This window comes from Ctenopharyngodon idella, chromosome 18, assembly GCF_019924925.1.
Source record: "Ctenopharyngodon idella isolate HZGC_01 chromosome 18, HZGC01, whole genome shotgun sequence".
NCBI lineage: Eukaryota > Metazoa > Chordata > Actinopteri > Cypriniformes > Xenocyprididae > Ctenopharyngodon > Ctenopharyngodon idella.
In genome coordinates this window covers 35,034,714-35,057,301 of record NC_067237.1, presented here as the reverse complement: position 1 = coordinate 35,057,301, position 22,588 = coordinate 35,034,714, and the positions used below count along the sequence as shown (strand labels likewise).

Genomic DNA, 22,588 nt, shown 5'->3' with positions numbered 1-22,588 from the left:
CGCTGGACTACTGTCTTATCCCAGGTAAAAAAAAAAAGTACACTTCTATAATGTACTTAAAGTGCTCTATTTTCACGCATTAATTTTGTACTTAATATACTAAAAATTCTTCTTTAGTACTTCTTAAGATAATCTTAAGAACTTCTAAATGTACTCAACTGTGCTATTTTGAGACACCATGTATTGAGTACACTTGAGTACAACAGTTGAGTACACTTAGATGTTCTTAATATTATCTTAAGAAGTACTAAAGAAGAATTTTTAGTATATTAAAGCTACAGTCTGTAAGATTTGCCTCTTTGTCGCCATCTCTGTTTGAAACCTGCAATTGCAGTAATTTGCAGAACATACATGGGTTGTGCATTAGCATGGCTCCTCAGCGCGGATGAATCTAATGTTTGCTCTCAGTCACCACATCGCTGTGGATAATGTATTTTGGAATCACAGATTCTATGTCTTAGAAGTATGACCAAAATAAGAATTTTCACCGGAAACTGTCATCTGCACAAGTAACATGTTTGCCTCTTTTGTTCTGACCAACTGAGAAAAAAAGTATTACAATTGCGCTGCCAATGGTGATTAAATCTAACGATCGCTTAGCTTGGATCACGTCAAACCGTGCAAATTTTTATTATTGTTATACTTTGTTCTCAAATTATCAATGTTAAAAACATCAGCATTGTGTGACTATGTGTATTCAGTGTGTATTAGCATAACCTGTAGATTTTAATTTCTGTAGCCACTCCGCAGTCCGAAGTCTTTTGCCTTTTGAATTCGGGTTAATCTCCAGTTGTCACTAATGATTTTCATTTGGACCTTTCTGGATTACAGTCCGCCACCAAAATGATAAATTTAATTATTCCAGTTTTTGTGAGAAAAGGCTATAAATGATCCGCTACCAGCAGCATGGGACTCCTTCTTCATGTAAACAGACGTGACGTAATGATGCAAAGACAAACGGCTGCATGCTCGAATTTCCAGCAGAAACCCACCAGTACCGATTTTATTATGAAACATTATTACAAGCTTACTGTTGTGAATCGGGCTAAGGTAAGGGGATAATTTTGAACACTGGCTGGTTATGTACTTGCTCAAAAAAAGATTTTAGATCATTTTTAACCAAAAAAGTTATGGACTGCAGCTTTAAGTACAAAATTAGTGCGCAAAAATAGAGCACTTTAAATACATTATGGAAGTGTACTTTGGAAGTGTACTTGACTCTGTTTTGTTGTCTTTTTTTTTTGCTCATTTGGCACTTTGCAGCAACACAACCTTATTTCTGCGGTGACTTTCATTCATCATGTTTCCTATAACACCGTCTGACATTTATGTTTTACATGGTAAAACACATAAACCATGCACAATCCAATCAGAGCAGTCAGACTGAAATGGATTTCCAGAAATGCAATTTGAATAGGATTTCAAAACACATGAATGTAACTCGAAACAGATTTGTAAAAATCGCATTTTATGTGATTTTTTTTTTTTTTTTTTGCCGTTCACACTTGCTAAATCTAATTAGATTTCAATCAGATATTCACAAAAATTGGATTTGAACTGAGAGTCTGAATGAGACTTAGAAACATTGCATATGAGTGGGGAAAAAAGTTTGCTTTGCAGGGAGCGGAAGCAGAGGCAGCAATACTACACACAACAAACTCTCACTTCACACAAACAAACATCCTTGTCACACACATGCTACTGTGGTAAATTTATTTATTTTTTTTTTTTTTGCAGGCCAGTTTTTTTTTTCCCTGTAAAGGTCGGCAATATCTGCTAATCAGGCAGTTTCAGTGTTGGATATGCTAATTGATTCAAATGAAGCAAAGAGTCATTTCTATGAACCAATGCATTAAAACACATTCATTTTTTACTTTCATTTTTAATTTCATTTTACATTTGATACATTTTTAGAGATGAAACACAGAAGATAGATTAATGTCTGTGCAAACTGGTCACAGGCATGTTAAATAGTATGTTAAATATGTGAAATATGTAGTTCAGACTGTGCCATCAGGTGATCATTTCTAGGAATGTTTTTACGATCTTACAAAATTACTGTTTTGTTGTTTCAGAGGATGAAGTTCTGTACCAGAATTACCAAGAGAAAGCCCTGCACAATGATTCTGATGAGGACACTGAGCCCAAACAACCTCAGCCAGATAAAGGCATTGTGGTCCAATACAAACCCATCCGGACATCCTGGAGTCAACTTAGTGTGGTAAGGAACTATGGAGGCACGTACGCACACCTTTCAAAATTTTTGAATTTTGATGGACACATACAGTGGTACACAAAAGGATATTTGTTTATGAACTTTAACACACTCTGCTGTGGCAGCGTTTGGGAATTCTGGAATCTTAAATGTCATCCAGCTCTGTTTTGCTGGGTGCCCTAGCCTCAGTTTTGCTTCACAGAGAGCAAGGGAATGAAAGCAGGTGGTTTTTATCCAAATGAAGGAGGGAAATAGAAGGAGAGTGGGCTGGGATAAGATTGTCCATTGGGAAATGGGTTGGCAAGCCTCCAGTTCCTTGGCAAATACCGGATAATTCTTCCTCATGGAAAAATTTTAAAAATGTAGAGAGATAAAACAGTGTAGTGACTCCAGTTATGGAATTACGTGATCAGGTTTGGAAGGCTTTAATGCTATTTTCCACTTAGGTGTTCTGTTCCCCAGTGTTTTTGTTTACTAATATCTGGGAATGTTTAAGTAGGAATGCTTTAATGCTAATGTTGAGAGAAAAGCAAACTGGATCATTGTTATGAACCATCAACCACCAGCAGAAAGAATGAGCAAAAGAATGTTAGAATGCTAGAAAGAGAGAAAGAAATAAAAATGGAGAGTGTAGGAGGCAAAGCAGAAAAAAATATCTATTTAGGCAAACAGTCAGAGAAACTCAAAGAATGTAGAGTAACACGAAAAAAGAAAAGACAAAGTGTACGAAAAGAAGAAGGGAAAGTGTATAAGCGGTATAAGCAGTTTTGAAATGGCCGGAGTAGATGGGCTTATGAGGGATCTCTGGTTGTGTGGTGTACTGTTGGTTTTGGCAGGAGGGCATGCGGCTTTAAAGTGCCCCTATTATGCCTTTTTTAAGGTTCCTAATATTGTTTTGGGAGTCTCCTACAACAGATTTACATGCATGAAAGGTCAAAAACACTTTCGTTTTCTCATAATATACATTCAATTTCACCTGAGTTTTCAATCTTTTGTAACGATTCGTTTGAAGCAGTTCAGAGAACTGAGAACTGAGAGTTCAGTCTCTCTAAATCCCTCCTTTCAGTGAGCCTACACTGCTCTGATTGGTCAGATGGCCCAATCCTTTGTGATTGGTCTACTGTGCGCATCTCATGCCAATTGCTATAACTGAATGACAGCTATCAATTCACAAGACATTGTATACAATGTATGGACAGAAAAGATGGCATCGATTTTACCGTATCAATTCGAGCCCGAGTCTGACGGTAAAACGTCTGAAGTAGTCGATCAACCAGAAACTGATTCGCAATCACGACTGGAGTACGATGTTTATATGGTAAGTGTTTCCTTAGTTATTTATAAGACATGATAGCAGCGTCACTGTTATACTTTATGTAGGTGCACCTGTAGGAACTATCAGAATGCCAAGCGAAGATGAAAACCTCTAACATAAGATAAACTTTTAGGCCAGATGTGTACACAGACTTTTTCGTCATAACTATTAACAAAGAAAAAATGTCTATATCATTGTTTGACATTACAAGGGGTGTTTACTGTTTACAGAGAGAATACTTCAACTAGTTAGCGCGGACTAGCATCTCAACATCCTATTACAATACAGACAGAGCTCCATACTACTGTAATAATAAAGACGCAGAGGAAAAAAAAATCAGTTTGTTTTGTATGTTGTAAACTCCCACGTTAGCCGAGCACAAACGTGAATAGTTGATAATGCATTAGACTTTGTAAACCAAAGTCGTGCTCCATCCTTGATCATTACTCCAAGTAATAAGAAGTGATTTACTAATGTTTGTTTTAGTCAATTTACTGGTATTTGCGCCATTCGATATTCTATTATTAAATCAACTAATCGAATATTTGAAAATTCTTTAGTTGACAGCTCTAGAACGCGCTGCTTGATTGACAGCTCCAGTGATTGTTAAGGGAGCATTCTTTGATTGCTTTCTAAATATAATTTAATCACCATTTAAATAACAGATTATTTTCATCTAACTAAGAGAAACTACGTGAAGTTGACAGTTTAGTCACTGGTTTGATCTTCTGACACATAGACAAAGAACATCTGTACATAAATCATTACATATTAGAAATCACTGGTCACAGATTAGGCATTAGAATTAACACGGTTTCTTAAATGTTGTTGCATTACTGTCCATATCGTAAAAGTCTGTTTGCAAAGCCTGCACCGAAATGTGATTGGTTTATCAAAGAATCCACAGTGAAATGTACCGAATACAAATAAATAATGCTCAACCGAGACATTCACATTGTTGAAAATAAATAACCATATTCATAGCATTAGGATCCTTTGAAAGGTAATGTTATTTTTAGTCCTGTATCGCTCTTCTTTTCTTGTCATCTCACTAACACGCCAGTGGGCAGGGCTAAAGTTGCAATGATGAAGTAGGCGTTGATTTCTTCTGCGGAGGTGGCTTTTCTCCTGTCATAGATAGGCATATTCTGGGACGAGTCGTTCGCTGGGCCTGGTGTCAATAAAAGCTTTTATTGGACTAACAAGGAAGTTTTCAGTTCTGATTCAGTTCAGGATATTCTTATTGTATGATGACCTCTTAAATATCAAAAGCTCAAGGAAAAGTTGCTTTCTCAATTCATGACCCCTTTAAAGGTGTGGGGTGCTTAAGTGTTTGCGGAAAAGGTGTCTTTAGCTACTTTTGTAAAGATGTGCTGCTCTTAGCAATTTAGGTTGAGGTTGGCAGCTCATTCCACCAGACAGGAGTAGAGAGAGTGAAGGTTTTGGAGAGTGACTTTGTGCCTTGTTGTGAAGGAACAACAAGTCATCGCTCAGTGACCATAGCTGCAGGGAGGAAGCATTGTAGCAGTGCATTGAGGTAGGGAAGTGCTGTTCCAATGGCTCTCATGAAAACCAGCATCAAAACCTTAAATTTGATTATGTCTGCAACTTGCAGCCAGTTGCATAAAATCAGAAGGGGTGTGACATGGGTTCTCTTCTCTTTGACTGATTTAAGAACAGATGCCACATTCTGGATCATCTGCAGAGGCTTAAGTCTTGTTTATACATTCGCCTGGCTCTGCACTGCGAGCCTCTGCTGCTAAGGGAACATCAGTGGCCTGGAGTGCATTTATGTGTGTGGACGTGTTTGTACTTCCCTCCGCCATGATATGAACTAGTGGCACATGAGCATTACAGAGAAAACAAGAAAGTAGAAAGGAAGAAAAAGAAAAGGATACTTTTTTTGCATTCTTGCACAGCGGACTCGCACAGGTAGACTTGCAGGTGTTTACCTGAGTAGTTTTTCACACAAAGGAGGGCTTCACACAAGGGCTGCCACTTCAAGAATGCATATTGCGTAAACTCATTTATCCGGACATGGAATGAGCTGTTCTAAATGTAAATAAAGTGAATTGGACTGCAGACAGTTGTGTTTTCACTTTCCGTCTTTACTGTGCACTATTCCCATTGATATCAATTTACAGCATTCTTCTAGTGTGTAGGTGCCCAAATCACCATTGCTTTGCTGATAGCGCTCTCTCTTTCACCCTTTCTCTCACATGCGTGCAAATAAAGAATGCAAGACAGTCTGACATACTGCGTAATTGAGAATTTTAGTCATTGGAGGATGTACTGCTGCCTTAAAATGTGCAGAATAAGGGCTTAGTGTCTGTAGTATGTGGAGTGTTTAAAGAGTTACGATGGTTTGGGATTGGAAATTACAAAATGTATGAAAAACACTTGGTGGCTTGGCTGGATTCTTTTGTAACGCGCAGATGTTTACAATAACTAGACCATTTGATCATAAATGACGTATGAGTCATGAGACTTCTCTGCTGCTGTTTGCCACCCATATTCCGTGAAAAAATGGTGGCAAAACCCCAGAACCAAACTGCTTTTAATTTCGTTTTACTTGGTTTCTCAGAAATCTTTCAGTTCTCTCTAGCAAGAGGGAGAGGTGTTTAGAGACAGGAAGGTACACATTTTGAGGTCATGTTATGTCACATCATCATTTGAATTGTCCCTGGCAGCTTTGTACAGGAATCTGGACTAGAGTTATCTGGGTGGAGTTGTTATCAGACTTTTCGCCACTCCTACTTCTGTCTCTTACTGTCCCAGTTAACTATTTGTCTTTCATGTTTGTTCTCTAATCTCAAAATGACTTTCCTTTCGAGTGGCTTTTTTTTTTTTTTTCGTTTCTGTAATCTGTGGCAGAAGTCTATGGGTGAATATTATTAAGTCAAATAGACGAAGAAGCTGTCTACTTTTTTTTAGTGCGGAAATCATATTGTTTACACATAGGGCACTTTGCAGCTGTTACATATGTTAAATACCACACTTTCATCCTTCAGGACTCAAAGTGTCCTAAGGAAACAAATAGTGTTTGGCGATATGCTCCATATTCATATTGTCCTAATCGCAATCTTTTTATGGACACTAACATTTTTTTACTTCGCTTTATTTAGGCCTACTGGTATTTTACATTCATATATTTTCTCTCAAAAACTCGATTTTATATGTGTAGCGTTTTTTTAACCATGCAGCTAACGTTTTCAAAATATCTTGAAAATTACTTTAAAATTACTTAAATTACTTTTTAAACCATTTAACCGTTAGTATTTTTTGGTCAAAATTCTTACTGTCGGTTAATAGTTAACCTGTCAGCTGTGATAAACATCCACTCTCGCATTGCGTGTGTAACAGTGGCCAGCTAGTGAGAGTTGTTCAGGTAAACCACTGCGCACTGACGACCGCTAGAGAATGCGGTGTTTAGCGTCATTGTTAGTGCACTCGCCTCGCCTGCCAGCAGCGATCGGGGTTCAAGACCAACTCGTAGCAGGGTGGTTAGGATTGGAGGGTGAGTTTTGGAGGCAGAGCAGTGAAGAGAGAGGTGTGTTTGTTTGGGTTGATTTCAAATATCAACCACCTTTAATTCATAAACAAACCTTTCTATAAATGAACATGCATATCCACAGGACATTGTGTATATTATTACTGTTTTATATATTTTGTATTGTATACTGTTTTATGCATGCTATACTATTAGATAATGTAACCTTATTGGTATCACGCTTCATATAAAAATAATCCTCATTTAGTTCCCTACCTATTGGTCCTCATAACATGCATTGTATGCTTGTTATATTAATCAGAATATAAAGGGACTAAGAACTGCCAGCCCACTCTGATCATGCAAATGAGTCAGCTTCCAAACAAATACATTTTTGAAACTGAAACAATTAAAATTAGACCCTCTTCATTGGTCAAGCCAAACTCGAGAATTGCAACCTCTGCAGAAGTTAATAGGGCCTCTACGCCAGTGACCCGCTCTCTTCTTGTTGCTGTTCACGTGGAAAAGACTGGAGACATCCGGTCTGACCTCGACGCCGTGGGACCTCCTCCTGCCGATGGGGCCTTATGGCTCGTTTCCACTGAGCGGTACGGTTCGGTTCGGTACAGTACGGTACGCAATTTTCGCCTTTTCCATTGTCAAAAGTTGTGAATGGTACCCTAATTCCGAACCGTACTGTACCACTTTTTTGGGACCCTTTCGTTGGGGTACCAAGCACAATAGTACCGTACCAAAAAGGTGGAGCTACATTCTGCAGAACGTGATTGGTTGACAGAGAATCGTCACTTGCGCGTTTTACAAGGGGAATGACAACACAAGAGGCGCCACACACAACTGTGGTCCAGGCAACGCGTGCATTGATTATCTTCACTTCATGTAGGCTATATAACAAAACGAAATATAAAACACAACCCTGCCTCTTTTCGTTTTCATTGAAAAAATATGAAACCTATCAATGTGTGGTTCAGGCAATATGTGCATATGTACTCTGATTATCTTCATTGTATATGTAGCCTACATGTAGCCTGTAATATAATGAAATAAGACAAAACAACCCTCTCTTTTTGTTAAAAGTCAGTTTTAATTATCAATAATAACCATATAAAAGTATAAGTATAAAGTATGAGAAGCTATACAATAAGAAATAAAGACAAGCAAACAATTCAGTCAAACGTACAGCGCACTAAGTACAACGGTAAATTTAAATAAATATATAAAGTTATGAAACATGATTTGCCCGGGAACAAATTATAAATTCATGAGACCAAAGATTGCCCGTTATACACAAGCTGAATGATATTTCATTTTTAACCACTACAGAGACATCTGAGCCAGCGGCAAATGTCAGAAGGACTAGCCGAGGTACAGCTATGCTCGGCAGGGTACATTAGCACCGGGCGCCCGGTGATCGCCTTGATCTCACAACTCCGACAACGTCAGATCAAATTTTCAAATAGGCGCTACCTTTATAAATAAACCACAGATTTGAGCTTTAAACAACTACATTCTCACCTGAAAAACTTTTAAAACTACATTTCATGACACAATAAAGTAGTTTTTAAATTACGCTGGTTTTCTCCTCCGCTTCTATTGATGCTTGCTGGTAGGTGCTGCTGCATGGACGTCTGAACTTTGCGTACTTGGTATTGTGAAACGCCGAATGTTGGAGTGCAGCAAGCAAAGCCTATCTTCTTTTTGTGACAGACAGCCTCAAGCCGAGAAGCAAGAACAAGATCTGCTGTATCCATGTTGTTTACTGTGTCATTTTCTTCTTCGCGCGAGAATGACGTCGATCACTACTTTCCGGCTACACCACGCCTATCAAGTAAGGGTACTGTTGGCGGTGGAAACGCAAGCCTGTTCAGGGTGTACCGTTCCGAACCGTACCGTACCGAACTGTACTGAACTGAACCGTACCGCTCAGTGGAAACGAGGCATTAAAGTACAACAAGCCATGTTGCCATTTTCCACCTGGGAGAGAGAACTCTCCCAATAACAACGGAGTCAGACAAACCTCACTGAAGTTCGTCATTCTTCAGTTAAACCGGAACCTGACTGCAACTTCACCACCATCAAACTGAACCATCAAGACTTTGTTCTGAGACTGCATATCCAGACAGTAGAGGTCTTCACGGGTCCAAAAATTCCCCTAACCCGAAGAGACCCATAAATGTGCTAGACTGAACCGACCTGAACCCGTCTATTATTTGAAAGTTGGACCTGGACCCGTGCAGAACTGAGAAATGTCATAAATGTACTACCCGGAACCAGCGTGGACCCGTCTATTATTTGAAAACTGGACGTGAACCCGGCCGGGAAGACACAGACCCAACTCTACCCGATCGGCACATATTCCACAGCAAACTGCTATTAACAAGTCAATGAACAAGTTGAATGAAACTTTTTGTCTTACCTAATGTTAATAGCCTTCTCCCTTGTACCTGACCGTGATGCATACAATCCTCTTTGCCAAGAAAGTTCCATCCATGTTATTCCTCTCTTGCAGACTGAAGTAGCATGCTTAATCCACTTATTATTCCAGCTTCAAAAGTCCACTTGCTGTCATGGTAATGGATGACAAATGCGACTTTTTGCCTTTTGCATCTCAAGTCAACACATAATAAGATAACTTCGATAACTGTTTGCCCTTTTGAACAATAATGATTGCTCGTTCAGTGCCATGGCCGCTGATGTTAGCATTACTTATTTGCTCTCATCTCTGTGCACTCTGAGCCGAGTCTGACCAAAAATTTTAGATATAACAAGACGGTTCATTCAAGGCTGCAAGCAATTTTTGAGATTTGAAGTTTGTTTGCCTTTACTGTTGCACACAATAGGAACAGGAAAAGTCAAAATTAAACTAAGATAAATTAATAATTACTGCCAAGAACAGAGTCCAAGAAAAACATAAAATAAAGTATAGAAATACAATCAACTTTTAATGATGAATCATTTAATGATGGCTATCTGAACTTAATTAAACAAACATAAAATATCATCTTGAAGTAGATAGACAGTAAACGACCTTGCATGCTTTAAAAGATGCGACGTGCCTGTTTTTGTTAAATCAAACTTTAACAATGCGTCACACGTAATACACTAAGCGATGCTTGTTCAGGTGGTTAACTGACTCTTATGTTTCCATATCTTCATTCCCCTGTTTCTGTTTTGGTTTCATTCATTCACTTTCACTTTCCATTTTACCCATGTATGCATGATTGTGTGTATGTGCTTGTTTAGACTAGTTATGTTTTTACACAAATTATGATAACTTACTGTATTTCACTACGACATCAGACAAACCTGAAAGTAAGTGGTTGACTTTACATTTTAAACCACAACCGTGTTGTCAAATAAGACAAAATATTGTTTTTTTTTTTTTTCAACTAAAACAGCTGTTATAAAATAAGATCTATAGTAAATATTATTTATTTGTTCAAGTGCATATTTAGGAAAAAAACATTTAAAAACATACTTTTATTTTGTTTTTTCCACTTTTATAAGTAGGCCTATTTGTACAAATTAAATTACTGGCTTTGTGGTTTGTTTAAAAAGAAACTAATTAGGCTATATATTTTTTTATATTAACCAGAGCAAGGGTTTTCAAAACTGTCCTGAAGCATCCCCAGCCCTGATAAGGAAACATACAAAATGTGCAGTGCTGGGGGTGCTCCAGGACAGGTTTGAAACCAGAGGAATCACTGTAGAAAAGCCCTTTACTGATCTATGTTGTCAAATCTAACACATATAACAAATTAAAGGATTAGTTCACTTTCAAATGAAAATTACCCCAAGCTTTACTCACCCTCAAGCCATCCTAGGTGTATATGACTTCCTTCTTTCTGATGAACACAATCTGAGAAATATTAATAAATATCCTGACGCATCCGAGTTTTATAATGGCAGTGAGCGAGGATCAACGAGTATGAGCTGAAGAAAGTGTCTCGATCCACATCCATCCATCATAAACATATTCCACACGGCTCTGGGGGGTTAATAAAGGCCTTCTGAAGTGAAGCGATGCGTTTATGTAAAAAAAAAAAGTAAAATATCTGGCTTCCGCCAGACCGCCTTCTGTATTCAAGTTACGAAGAAAGCGTAAACTGGCGTCACGTCAGTTAATTTTTTTCCCATAAGTTGAATAGAGAAGGCATAGGGCGTAGCGTAAGCGTTTTGAACTGCAAGAGTTTTACACTTTCTTTGTAAGTAGAATACAGAAGGCGGTCTGGCGGAAGCTAGATATTTTACTTGTTCAAAAATGTAACTTTTGATGGATGGATGTGGAGGGAGGCACTTTGTTCAGCTCATACTCGTTGATCCCGCTCACTGCCATTATAAAGCTATGGATATGTCAGGATATTTATTAATATTTCTCCGATTGTGTTCATCAGAAAGAAGAAAGTCATATACACCTAGGATGGCTTGAGGGTGAATAAAGCTTGGGGTAATTTTCATTTGAAAGTAAACTAATCCTTTAACTAGTTAAAACAATAAAATAAAAATAACGTGTCACCACGGTAGTGTTTAAAAATGTAAAATCAGCTGCTTACTTTTGGGTTTGTCTGATGTCTTACTGAAATACAGTGAACTGTAAAGATGTAAAACATCTTACAGGTTGCACTCTGGATTACTTGGTCTCAGGTGTCTCATAGGAGGACAAGGAATTAGGTCAGTTGGTTTTTACTCAAATCGACACTGGCAAGCTGCATACAAAATCTATACGATTTCTTTGATTAGCATCAAACATTAATGCTCCACTAACACACACATGCCTAAAACCTCACGTGTAGGTACTGAATAATATACAGTACAAATCATACATGCACATTTTGAAAAGCTGTTTTATACACAGAGCATGCATACACATTCTCCTGTCTCTGAGTTGGTCATTTAAAGAGTGTCAGTCTGGTTAGAGATAAGGTTTGAGATAATCTTTGTTGTGAATAGAGCCTTAGAGAGGCTGAGGGTGCTTTTGCTCTACAACTTTTGGTGCTGACACGAGTCCATGTGATGTAAGAGTTTAGTGTGAAGTGGTTTTTCAGATTTGACGCACTGGCAAGTTGTTTTCAAGCTCGAAAAATTGGTCTATGGATGCTAAGGCCGAAATGACACATTGATGAGCATTCTTTAACCGAACTGACACCTGCAAATTTTTTGCACTCACAACCGCATTGTCTGCAAACCTGCGCTGTTTGAACGGAACTGCACTTGGCAACTGTTTCTCTTCCATGCCATGTAATGTGAGAGCCACGTTGAACTGTATAATCATGTTAATAAGTCCAGTGTTAATCATGAGTGGTTGGTTTTACACAGAGAGATGAGTGAGAAATGAGTTGCGTTGATTCAAGGATCCATGGGAGCTTCCACAGATGTGAGCTGCAAGGGTCAAACATACTCTCTGCACTTGATCACAAACAAAGCATTTAAAGCCATTATCAATTATTTAAAATATCTGATGGGTGAACTCATGCAGTTAAGAATACAATACAGTTATGACTTCAGCTTTTTGAAATGTTTGAATATGTATAGAGTTCAAGTCCAAGACTCAGCTTTCTGTATTTAGGTATAGCCTAAATGAAATCTCTTCATTATATAAAGCGATCAAGTCTCTTCAGAAAATTTGGACTAAACCACTCAATTCTTATGGATTAGTTTTACGATCTCTTTATGAACTTTTTGAAGTGTCAAAGATTCAGTTGCAAAGGTAGTCTATGGAGGGACAGAAAGCTCTCAAATTTCATCAAAAAGATCTTCATTTGTATTCCGAAGATGAACGAAAGTCTTACGGATTTGGAACGACATGAGGATAAGTAATTAATGACAGAATTTTCATTTTTGGGTGAACTAACCCTTTAATATGGCGTTTTATCGTATTTAGCAGGAGAGAGAGGCAATGTGCCCGGAACGGAAAGGGCTTGAATGAAGCAAGTTTGTCTCAGGATAAAATTATTAGAGGATATAGCGTTCGAAATATCATTACCATAAATGACCCTGAGTGCTTTTGGTCTGTTGTACTGCTCTGTTGTTTTGACATGCTGCTCACTTTAAACTGTAGAAACGGCAAATGGTGCTACCACTGTCATTATGTCTCGCGGTCCAGTTGGAACCATGCCAGGGTCCGGAACCAGACTGCGGTCCGCTATTTGAGGACCCCTGATGTAAACTCAGGTGTATGAAAACAATCTGTCCTAACTCGTTGAAGATGTTGAACATTACCTCTCATACTCAGTGTAATGCATTCTGCAAAGTGTCCTTTATGTATAAATCATTTTCATTTCAAAGTGAGATGCTTATTCTCAACTCTCTATTCCAGGTTAAAAAAAGTGGAAAGTGTGAGATGTTAAGCCAAGAAGAACGAAAGAGACAAGAGGTAAAGTTCCTTGTCAGCCTTTCTGACTTTTTCTTTCTCTCTTTTTTGGTCTTGCTCATATCAAAAAGTTTTAAAAGACAGATTATTTCAGTTTAAGTACTGCTGCTTCTGTGGAGCCTGTCACTTGCCAATTTGAATAAACCATTAAAATCTGGCTAGCATAGATGTATCCCTGAACTTTTCTCTCATATTTTCTCCAAAGACAATAGGCTGAAAGGACAATCAAGAAGGAACTTGGGACAGTAAGAGACAGTACAATAGAAATTACTTATGGAGCTCCAGATCAATTATTATTCACACTACCGCTTAAAAGTTTGGGGCCAGTAAAATTTAATTAAATTATTTATTTATTTATTTTTAAAGAAAGTTTTTATTCAGCATGGCTGCAATAATTTGATCAAAAGGCACAGTAAAGGCTTTTACACTGTTTCAGTTTATCTCAGGGATAAATTACATTTAAAATATATTAAATTAGAAAATAGCCATTTTAAATTGTAGTAAAATTTTACAATATTACTGTTTTTAATGTATTTTTTGTTAAATGTTTGTTGTAAGGAATGTTCGCTGAATTTTAGCAAAGGAGCTTAAGGCAAGTAATTGCTCAAAGATAATTGCTCAAATTCTCATTGCCTTTTAGATAAGTCAGATATGTTTGGTATTTTAATCAGTTCCTTTCAGCTTCGGGTCAACTGTTACCTGTTATTATCCTACTTTTTGTCGGCTAGGAGAGATCCTCAGAGATATGAGCATGGTATCTGTTGTAATTGAAACTAGACAGGTGAAATGCAAAGTCTAAAAAAGGTTTCTCTCCCTCAGGCCATATTTGAGGTCATCTCATCAGAACACAGTTACCTACACAGTCTGGAAATCCTCGTTCGCCTCTTCAAGAACTCAAATGAGCTCAGCGAGACCATTAACAAAACAGACCATCACCATCTCTTCTCCAACATCGTTGATGTCTGTGAGGCCAGCAAAAAGTAAGACCTGTCTCTTAGATAAATTTGTGATGTTTGTTGATAGACATCTCTGCTTGCTCTGACAGTTTGTTGATATAATGCTGATATATAGGATGGGACCTCAACTTAAAGAAGTATATTGGAGAGTAAATTTGGGCTATGTGATGAAAATCTTATTTCAATATAGATATTTTTGTTATTTTTATTTTTTCTTTGATATTAAATATAAGAACCAAGATGCAAATTACAAACAATAGGATAAATGCTATATAAGAAAGATAACTAGCGCTTGTGTACTCGTACTCGTTGTCCAGCTAAGTTCAGTTCTCATCCAATAGTGTCAGTGCAGTTAAATCAATAATATTGTTGAATATTAAGTGTCCCCAACTAAGCAAGCAAGAGGTGACAGTAGCAAGGAGGTGAAAGAATGGAGAAAAAAACCTTGGGAGAAACCAGGCTCAATCGGGGGGGCAGTTCTCCTCTGGCCAACAAACGAATATGGTGTGATTATGATTCAGGCTACATGTATCACAAGTCAGAAATCAGATTGTGGATAGGTAGCGTTCAAATATTTCTTCCAGTTCCAGTGCTCTTTTTGTTCTCTGAGTTCTAAGTTTCACATTTACGAGTGTGAAACCGCTTCAGACGATTCAGTGCAGGCAGTGAAGTAAACAGGTCACTCAAATTGATTCGCAAATCAATTGAGACCGTTTTGACAATTGTTTAATCAACACTTTGAAAAGAATCAACTCAAAACAGCGATTCATTCACGAATGGGACACCGCTCATGTCCCTGTTAAAAGAGACAATGCGCTTGGAATAGATTACGCATTTTTTAACATTTGCATTACAAATAAAGTAACACCAGGAATGTCACCCAGTGTAACTAAATAAAAGTACATTTTTGTCATTAAATGTACTCAAGAGTGAAAGTACTCACCTTTAAATGTACTCTTAAAAGTACATATCTTAAGTAAATGTAACAGAGTAACCATGACAGCAGCCTAATATACAGTACATGCCTCTCTTTTTAATGTGAATAAAAGAAATCAGTCAATATTTCATTCATACAGTGAAGACTATGCAGTTTTATTTTTACATAATAATAAAATAAAATGAAAGAAAATAAAGTGAAATAAGATTTTGGTCATATTACTTTTTTTTTTTAAATATTTTTTATACCTTTTACAGTTTTATTTTTAAATAGTGAAATTAGTTTGGCCATACTGCTCAGTAACTTGCAAAATGGTCTTAAAAACCAACATGATATGATATGATATTTTTGCCATATCGCCCACCTCTATTTCACGTTTCACACTGCTCATACTTTACCCAGGGTTAACAGCATTCATAATCAAACGTGTTACACTGTACATTCCCAAACCCTGGGTCACTGTTCTCATTTGTATATTTGCGGTGTCAACTATCATTTAGTTGGATACATTCTAAATTTCAAGTGTGAAACGTTTCTCTACCCGTTAATAGCAGGGTTTATGATGGTGATAACCCAGGTTTAAACACTGTGAAAAAGCCCTATTTTATTATTTTATTTTTATTTTTATTTTTTTAAGGGCCTTAAAAATGAAGATGTCAAAAGAAAAGTTTGTTAAGAACCAGAATCTAAAAGGATATGAGATATCTGGTAACACTTTAGTTTAGGGTCCAATTCTCACTATTAACTAGTTGCTTATTAGCATGCATATTACTAGGACATTGGCTGTTTATTAGTACTTATAAGCACATCATTATTAATGCCTTATTCTGCATGACCATATTCTACATCCCTTAATCCTACCCAATACCTAACCTTAACAACTACCTTACTAACTATTAATAAGCAGTAATTAGGAATTTTTTTTTAGCCAAAAGTCATAGTAATTGTTAGTTAATAGTGAGAATTGGACCCTTATCTAAAATGTGACCAGATATCTTTAGTATTTCTTGAGGCACAAAAACTTTGGAAAAAGAATATTTTAGGGACTCCTAGAGGTACATTTTATGCAGTTGTTTTGATAGAAGAAAACAACATACATTACTAGTTTCATTATTTGTTCTTCAGACATTCCTCTTTAAAAGAAAAAAAAAAAAAATAGCTGTATGCAAAGTGAAAAACATTTGGTTTTTGACTACTGAAAATATGTACAATATATCAATTTACTCACAGCCACATTGAGATCCCCATATCCCTGGAAATTTCACCAGAATTTTCACCAGAATTCTTTGTTGTTGTTTTTAATCTCTGAATATCCTTTTTCACTTGAAAATATGTCACATTACGGACATTTTGTAACAAGATGTCTAGACGGACGTCCAGTATTAAAAACCTCCATGTACCATAGAACTCTCATTGTATAATCATAGTTAAATACTGGAACATTCAGCTGACCCCCGTATCTTTGGAACCATTGTTTTCATGGAGACACTCTCTCAGCCCTTCACCCATCCGGTCAGTGAGAAGGAAGAGAACTAAAATGACAAAATCTTGTGTCTGCCTATGTATTATGTGTGTGTGTCCCACGCATATGTACTGCCCGTCAGTGTTGTCCATGCCACATCTCAACCGTTTTATGGCCCTGATCCAGGGTTCGTATGGTCATGAAAAACCTGGAAAAGTCATGGAATTTTAAAATAGTAATTTCCAGAAAGTTTTGGGAAAGTAAAATAAAATAAATAAACCCAGAAAGTTTTGGAAAAGTCATGGAAGTTAAACAAACTACAATACTTAATGATCCATCCGACTGCGGCATTCCAACCGATTTCGTTTTGAAGCACTGAGCATTATAACCATTTACACACATTTCTGTTGAGCTTATGAATGTGATGGCCAATCAGAGGCATTCAGATTAGTCATTGCTGAAATGAAGAGTTTTGTTCATTGCACACACACTCTGACTAAATTCTGACTGAAACTCGCAAATTCTCCCATCATAAACAACAAGGTGCAGATTCAATGTAAGAGATTCATGTCGCAGTGTAGTCAGCTTCCGTGATTTCAACGGTAGTGTTTGTAAGAGTGCTTAAACTCGCGCTAGACCCAAGTTATGGACATCTTCACTATCGGTCACATTCTCTGCTCCCTTTCTGTATACAGTTTATTCCAGGGTTAGTTCACCCAAAAATGAAAATTATGTCATTTATTAAGATATTTTTTATAAATTCTGATGGCTCAGTGAGGCCTCTATTGCCAGCAAGATAATTAACACTTTCAGATGCCCAGAAAGGTACAAAAAACATATTTAAAACAGTTTATGTGAGTACAGTGGTTCAACCTTAATATTATAAAGCGACGTGAATACTTTTTGTGTGCCAAAAAAACAAAATAACGACTTTTCAACAATATCTAGTGCTTTACGAATCTTTTGTTTCGAATCATTGGTTCAGATCTGTATCAAACTGCCAAAGTCACGTGAACTATTGAAATTGCAAAACACTTATGACGTAACAAAGCCTCGTTTACTGAAATCACATGACTTTGGTGCTCCGAACCACTGATTCGAAACAAAAGCTTTGAAGCTTCATGAAGCAGTGTTTTGCAATCGGCCATTAATAGATATTGTTGAAAAGTTATTTTGTATTTTTGGGGCACAAACAGTATTCTCGTCATTTTATAACATTAAGGTTGAACCACTGTACTCACATGAACTGTTTTAAATATGTTTTTAGTACCTTTTTGGACATCTGAAAGTGTTAATTATCTTGCTGGCAATAGAGGCCTCACTGAGCCACCGGATTTCATCAAAAATATCTTAATTTGTGTTCCGAAGATGAAAGAAGGTCTTACAGGTGTGGAACAACATGAGGGTGAGTAATAAATGACATAATTTTCATTTTTGGGTGAACTAACCCTTTAAGTATTTGACATAAAATATAACACAGATAATCTATGTATACACAGACATTTCATGGAACGTTAGGTCATGAATAATTGCCTCAAAAGTCATGGAAAAGAAGTCATAGAAAAGTCATGGAAATTTATTGGTAGAATTGTGTATGAACCCTGCTGATCCCTTGCTGCCCACACTCATGAACAAATGTTCTGTTAATGCCCTGCAGACAGGATTTACCCCCACTGACCTCTGGTGAGAAACACTGTGCTGTGTTTTCAGAATACAAGAAATGGTTTCACTTTCTATTCTCCATCTGTGAGGAACAGTCTAGCTGGTTAGCCTCATTTATGAGAACACATGCTCATTCCACAGTAATAGAGTGCTGCAAGTGGTTACATCAAAACCCCGAAGACTAAATCGCCACTGCTTTCCTCCAAATTTTCTTATGAGTTTTTATAAAAGGGGTTTTCAATATACAGTATGAGTGAAATAAGGTCTGTGGTAAACATAACTTGATACTTGAACGTTTTGCTCTACAACGTAAACTGCACACACTCACCCCCCAAACATTGTTATCTGGTTAGTTATAAGAAATTATATTATACTGTATATTGTCATAACAGCTTCAAAATTCACATTTTCAATATGGGCATGTGTAATTTATGACTTGAGAAATAATGTCTTATCTGAAAATACCTATACATGCCTTTAGAGGTAATACTAAATTAGTTGTCTTGCATTTCTACACTGTACCAGCTGTATCCAATAAACACAAAGAGCTTGAATATTGCTGAAGTTTACTTGTCTTCACAAATATCCCTCAGAGCTGTTTACAGCAGGGCCAGTGCATGTTCAAACCTATGATCAAAGTCCAACAGGCTATAATGACTGCAAAAACGCTCAGTGTTCACACAGATGGATTAAATATTTACTAAATTCTTAGACATTTACAGACATCTGGCAGTGAGCACTGCTCCAGTAAAACATAATGAACTTGTGGGATAATTGCATTTAATGCATACTGTCTGAGGTTATCAAATCTGTGTTATGTCTGAGGGTGTATTCACATAAAAGAAAAAGAAAATTATACATTTAGTCCTGGTTCGCTTAATGTTCACACTGTATTTTTTTTTAGACTTGAGCATTGAGCATTCTGCCCTTTTTAGGGTTGAATCTTGTGACATTACATCCTGCTTTGGTGTGTTTAGATGTCTTTGGTCCTTGTTGTGTTCATACTTCAGTCGAACTGCACAAGAGTTTGTTTGGAAGTGGATCGATTCGAGACCCACCTCTTCAGGGGCCTCGGCCTGCTTGTTTGGTGCGCACCAAGGTTGGATGGCAGCGTTCAGACTTATTCAAAAGAACCGCTCTAACAGAGCAAACGCACCGGAGTTTGTTTTAATCAAACCAAATGTGTGAACATACCATGAGAGAGGGGTTATGGGATTCTTAGTCAAACTAAAATAAGTTTTGAGCTAAATGCCTTGGCAAAACTACAGCTTGTATACATGCTCAGAGGTTTATTGTATGGCTAATTTCATTGTGCTTTCAGCTGTCAGTAAGAGTCTAGTACACTCAGATCCATTTAACATGTTTTCTTGTTGAAATGCATTCCGCAGATTGTAATAGTCAGCAGTGTGAAGTACATCTTCAGACATCCACGTTTCGCGACGGTCTGTGTACAACTGTATATGCGCAAGGTGAATGTTGATAAAGAATAGTCCAGTACTTGGCAGTACACACAGTTGTGATACTGTACAGTAGTCAAAGAAGAGTGTGGAAAGAGCAATACAAAATAGCATGCTGTTCCAAGAATAGTAAACAAAGCTGCCTCTTCAAAGTTTTCTTTTTGGTTATTGTGCTAAACTTTGCATACAATGGCGATCTGCTACTTTTCTTTTTCTATACTTCCGAGCAAATGTTCTTTAAATGACATGACTCAGTGCTGCCCTCTAACGGCTGGCAGACCATAAAAAAAGCAATTGTACTGCACGTGTCGAACTCATCCATTCACGCTTATCTATGGTTGAGTATACTTTGAAAGCTGTGAGGACACGACACGTGCACAAGACAGCGAAACGCATAAAATTAATAGATAGGACAGTATAGATGATAAAGGAAGCAGTGGGGAGGAGAGAAAGGGGAATAGGATTGGAAAAGGACCTCGATCCGGGTCTCAAACTTGGCTCGCCTGAGCTGTGCTGCCCACAAGCAGTTGTGTATAACAATTCAATTAACTGTAACACTTCAACAGTTTTTTTTTTTTCTTTTCTTTTTCTCACAACAACCATGCCCACACACACCCCTACACCCCACCCCCCTCATGTTTACTAGGACCTAGAGTAAGGACGGCTGCACATAAAGGAAATATCCTCTATGTCTGACTGATGAAACTTGTGGCCTTTTGTACTTCACCATTCCTGTTATGCCAATCACAACTGACGAGCAGGATTTGACATCAGGTAGCACAAATGAACCTGTTGAATAGATAGTACAGGGAGTTACAGCAAGGAAAAGCACATGGGAGCATGCAACACAAGCAGAAACTATAACAATCACCAGCACATCTCAAAAATAAATTACAGAGCCCCACACATGACATGCAGGAAAAAAATAGCAGGCTTTTTAGTATAGTAGGATTTACTAATTCGTTCCCTCGATTTACTAAATCGTGCACATGTTTTAGCAAATCGAGGGAACGAATTAGTAAATCGTGCGCACGATTAAATTTTTTTTCTTGCATGTCATGTGTGGGGCTCCGTAATAAATATATATGTCACCAACATAGTAACATAAAATATACTGAATGTCCTGGGGACTTAACAACAACATGTTGATTGCTAATGCCTCGCTCCTTGCAGGGATTGAAATAACAGCTTTCCAGTTAGTATCATGTGCTCTGGAGAGTTTCATCTTTACAATTGTTTTTGATTAACCATTAAAAAACAACATTAATTTTATAGGGATGTGACTGTAAAGGAATGCAGGCAATTACACAGTTTTCTGAGAACTGCACAATGACACATACAACATTGAGTTAGTGAGTTTTGCCCACTACATGTTTTAGGCTTATGTAATTTGTCTGGATGTCCATTTATCTGCCCTGCAGGTTGTAAAATGAAATCACCTCCCCATTGACCACACAGCAGCATATTTTCTAGTCACTGAATCATTGTTTTCTTCTAAAGGACTGGTTTGGCGGGATGTTTCATGATGAGACTTATTTAGCCCAAGCTGTGCTTCTGAAGAACTGATTTGTAAACACTCACTCCAGTAAATCTGGTGTTTAATTCCTACAGTAAAAAGCGAGAAGTGTCTCACGGTCAGAGGTATGATGTTGATTAAGTATAAATTAGGCCCAGCAAACCACAGACAAAAATATTGAACTGTGTTGTTATTGTTTTTCTCTTTTACAAGCGAGAGAAATATCATCAGTTCACTAGAGCCCATAGCTTTTCAAATAAACAGACACAAATACTCATTTATGAACAAACATTGGAGAGCCGAAGACAGGGACATCCAGAGTAGTTAGTTCAGAGTACTTAGGTCTTTATGTACCTCTCATTGCCGGTGACTCTATGCAGGAATTAGGCTAGTTGATGTGATATTGATGTCATTGACGATGTACTTCAATTTGGCTGTATATATTGCACAAAATGGGACTTTCCTTCTGGTCCATCATGATTCCTGAGTATGATTAACATGACACTGGGCCTTCTGTAAATGACAGACAAACAGATGTACATGAACATGTACAGTTGCCTTGATTCTGCACCAGAGCAGAAGTGCAGAGCATTCCTGAAATAGCCCGCTGCATATGTATCCGATTGTGTGCGTGTGGGTTGGCTTGTGTGGCAAATTGCTCACATAAAAGTTCAGATTCCTCTTCTGTGGATAGAGAGACTTTTGTACAAGTCTAAAGTAATTTCAAGATTCCTCTGATGGATTTTCCCTGACACAGCAGCTGAACTTTGCTTTCAGTAACTGTTTTAACCTCCAAGACCAGAAATAGATTTACCATTTGTTAGGGGTGTAACGGTACACAAAAGTGATGGTTCGGTACATACCTCTGTTTTGAAGTCACGGTTTGGTAAGTCACACATGCATGCCAAACCGAAAGACCCATACTGAAAATTTCTGGTACAGATATGTGTACCGTTACACCCCTGCCCTTTGTACACATTTATTTTTAGTCATGTTTCTTTGGACTTCGTCGGTTAACTCTTGTCCCTCTGTAAAGCTGATAGGGCTCCAAACACCTGTAGAAAGGTCCCGGGGTCACGGCCCCTGTGCTAACAACCTGACTGACATCACTTCCAGATTTAGCATTTAGGTTGTGTCTTTCTGTGGTCTATTGTGAGATTGTGAACTAGAGGTCACACTGGGTTCCAGCA

General features: G+C 37.7%; 1 protein-coding gene across 1 annotated transcript in view; it reads left to right on the top strand.

Moving 5' to 3' along the window:
• Positions 1-22,588, top strand: part of LOC127500291 (rho guanine nucleotide exchange factor 26-like) — a 57,180-nt gene that overhangs the window by 9,092 nt on the left and 25,500 nt on the right. The window contains exons 4-6 of the mRNA XM_051871376.1: positions 2,076-2,221; positions 13,355-13,411; positions 14,228-14,388. Coding sequence (XP_051727336.1) covers positions 2,076-2,221; positions 13,355-13,411; positions 14,228-14,388 — 364 coding nt within the window. The remainder of the gene's footprint in view (positions 1-2,075; positions 2,222-13,354; positions 13,412-14,227; positions 14,389-22,588) is intronic.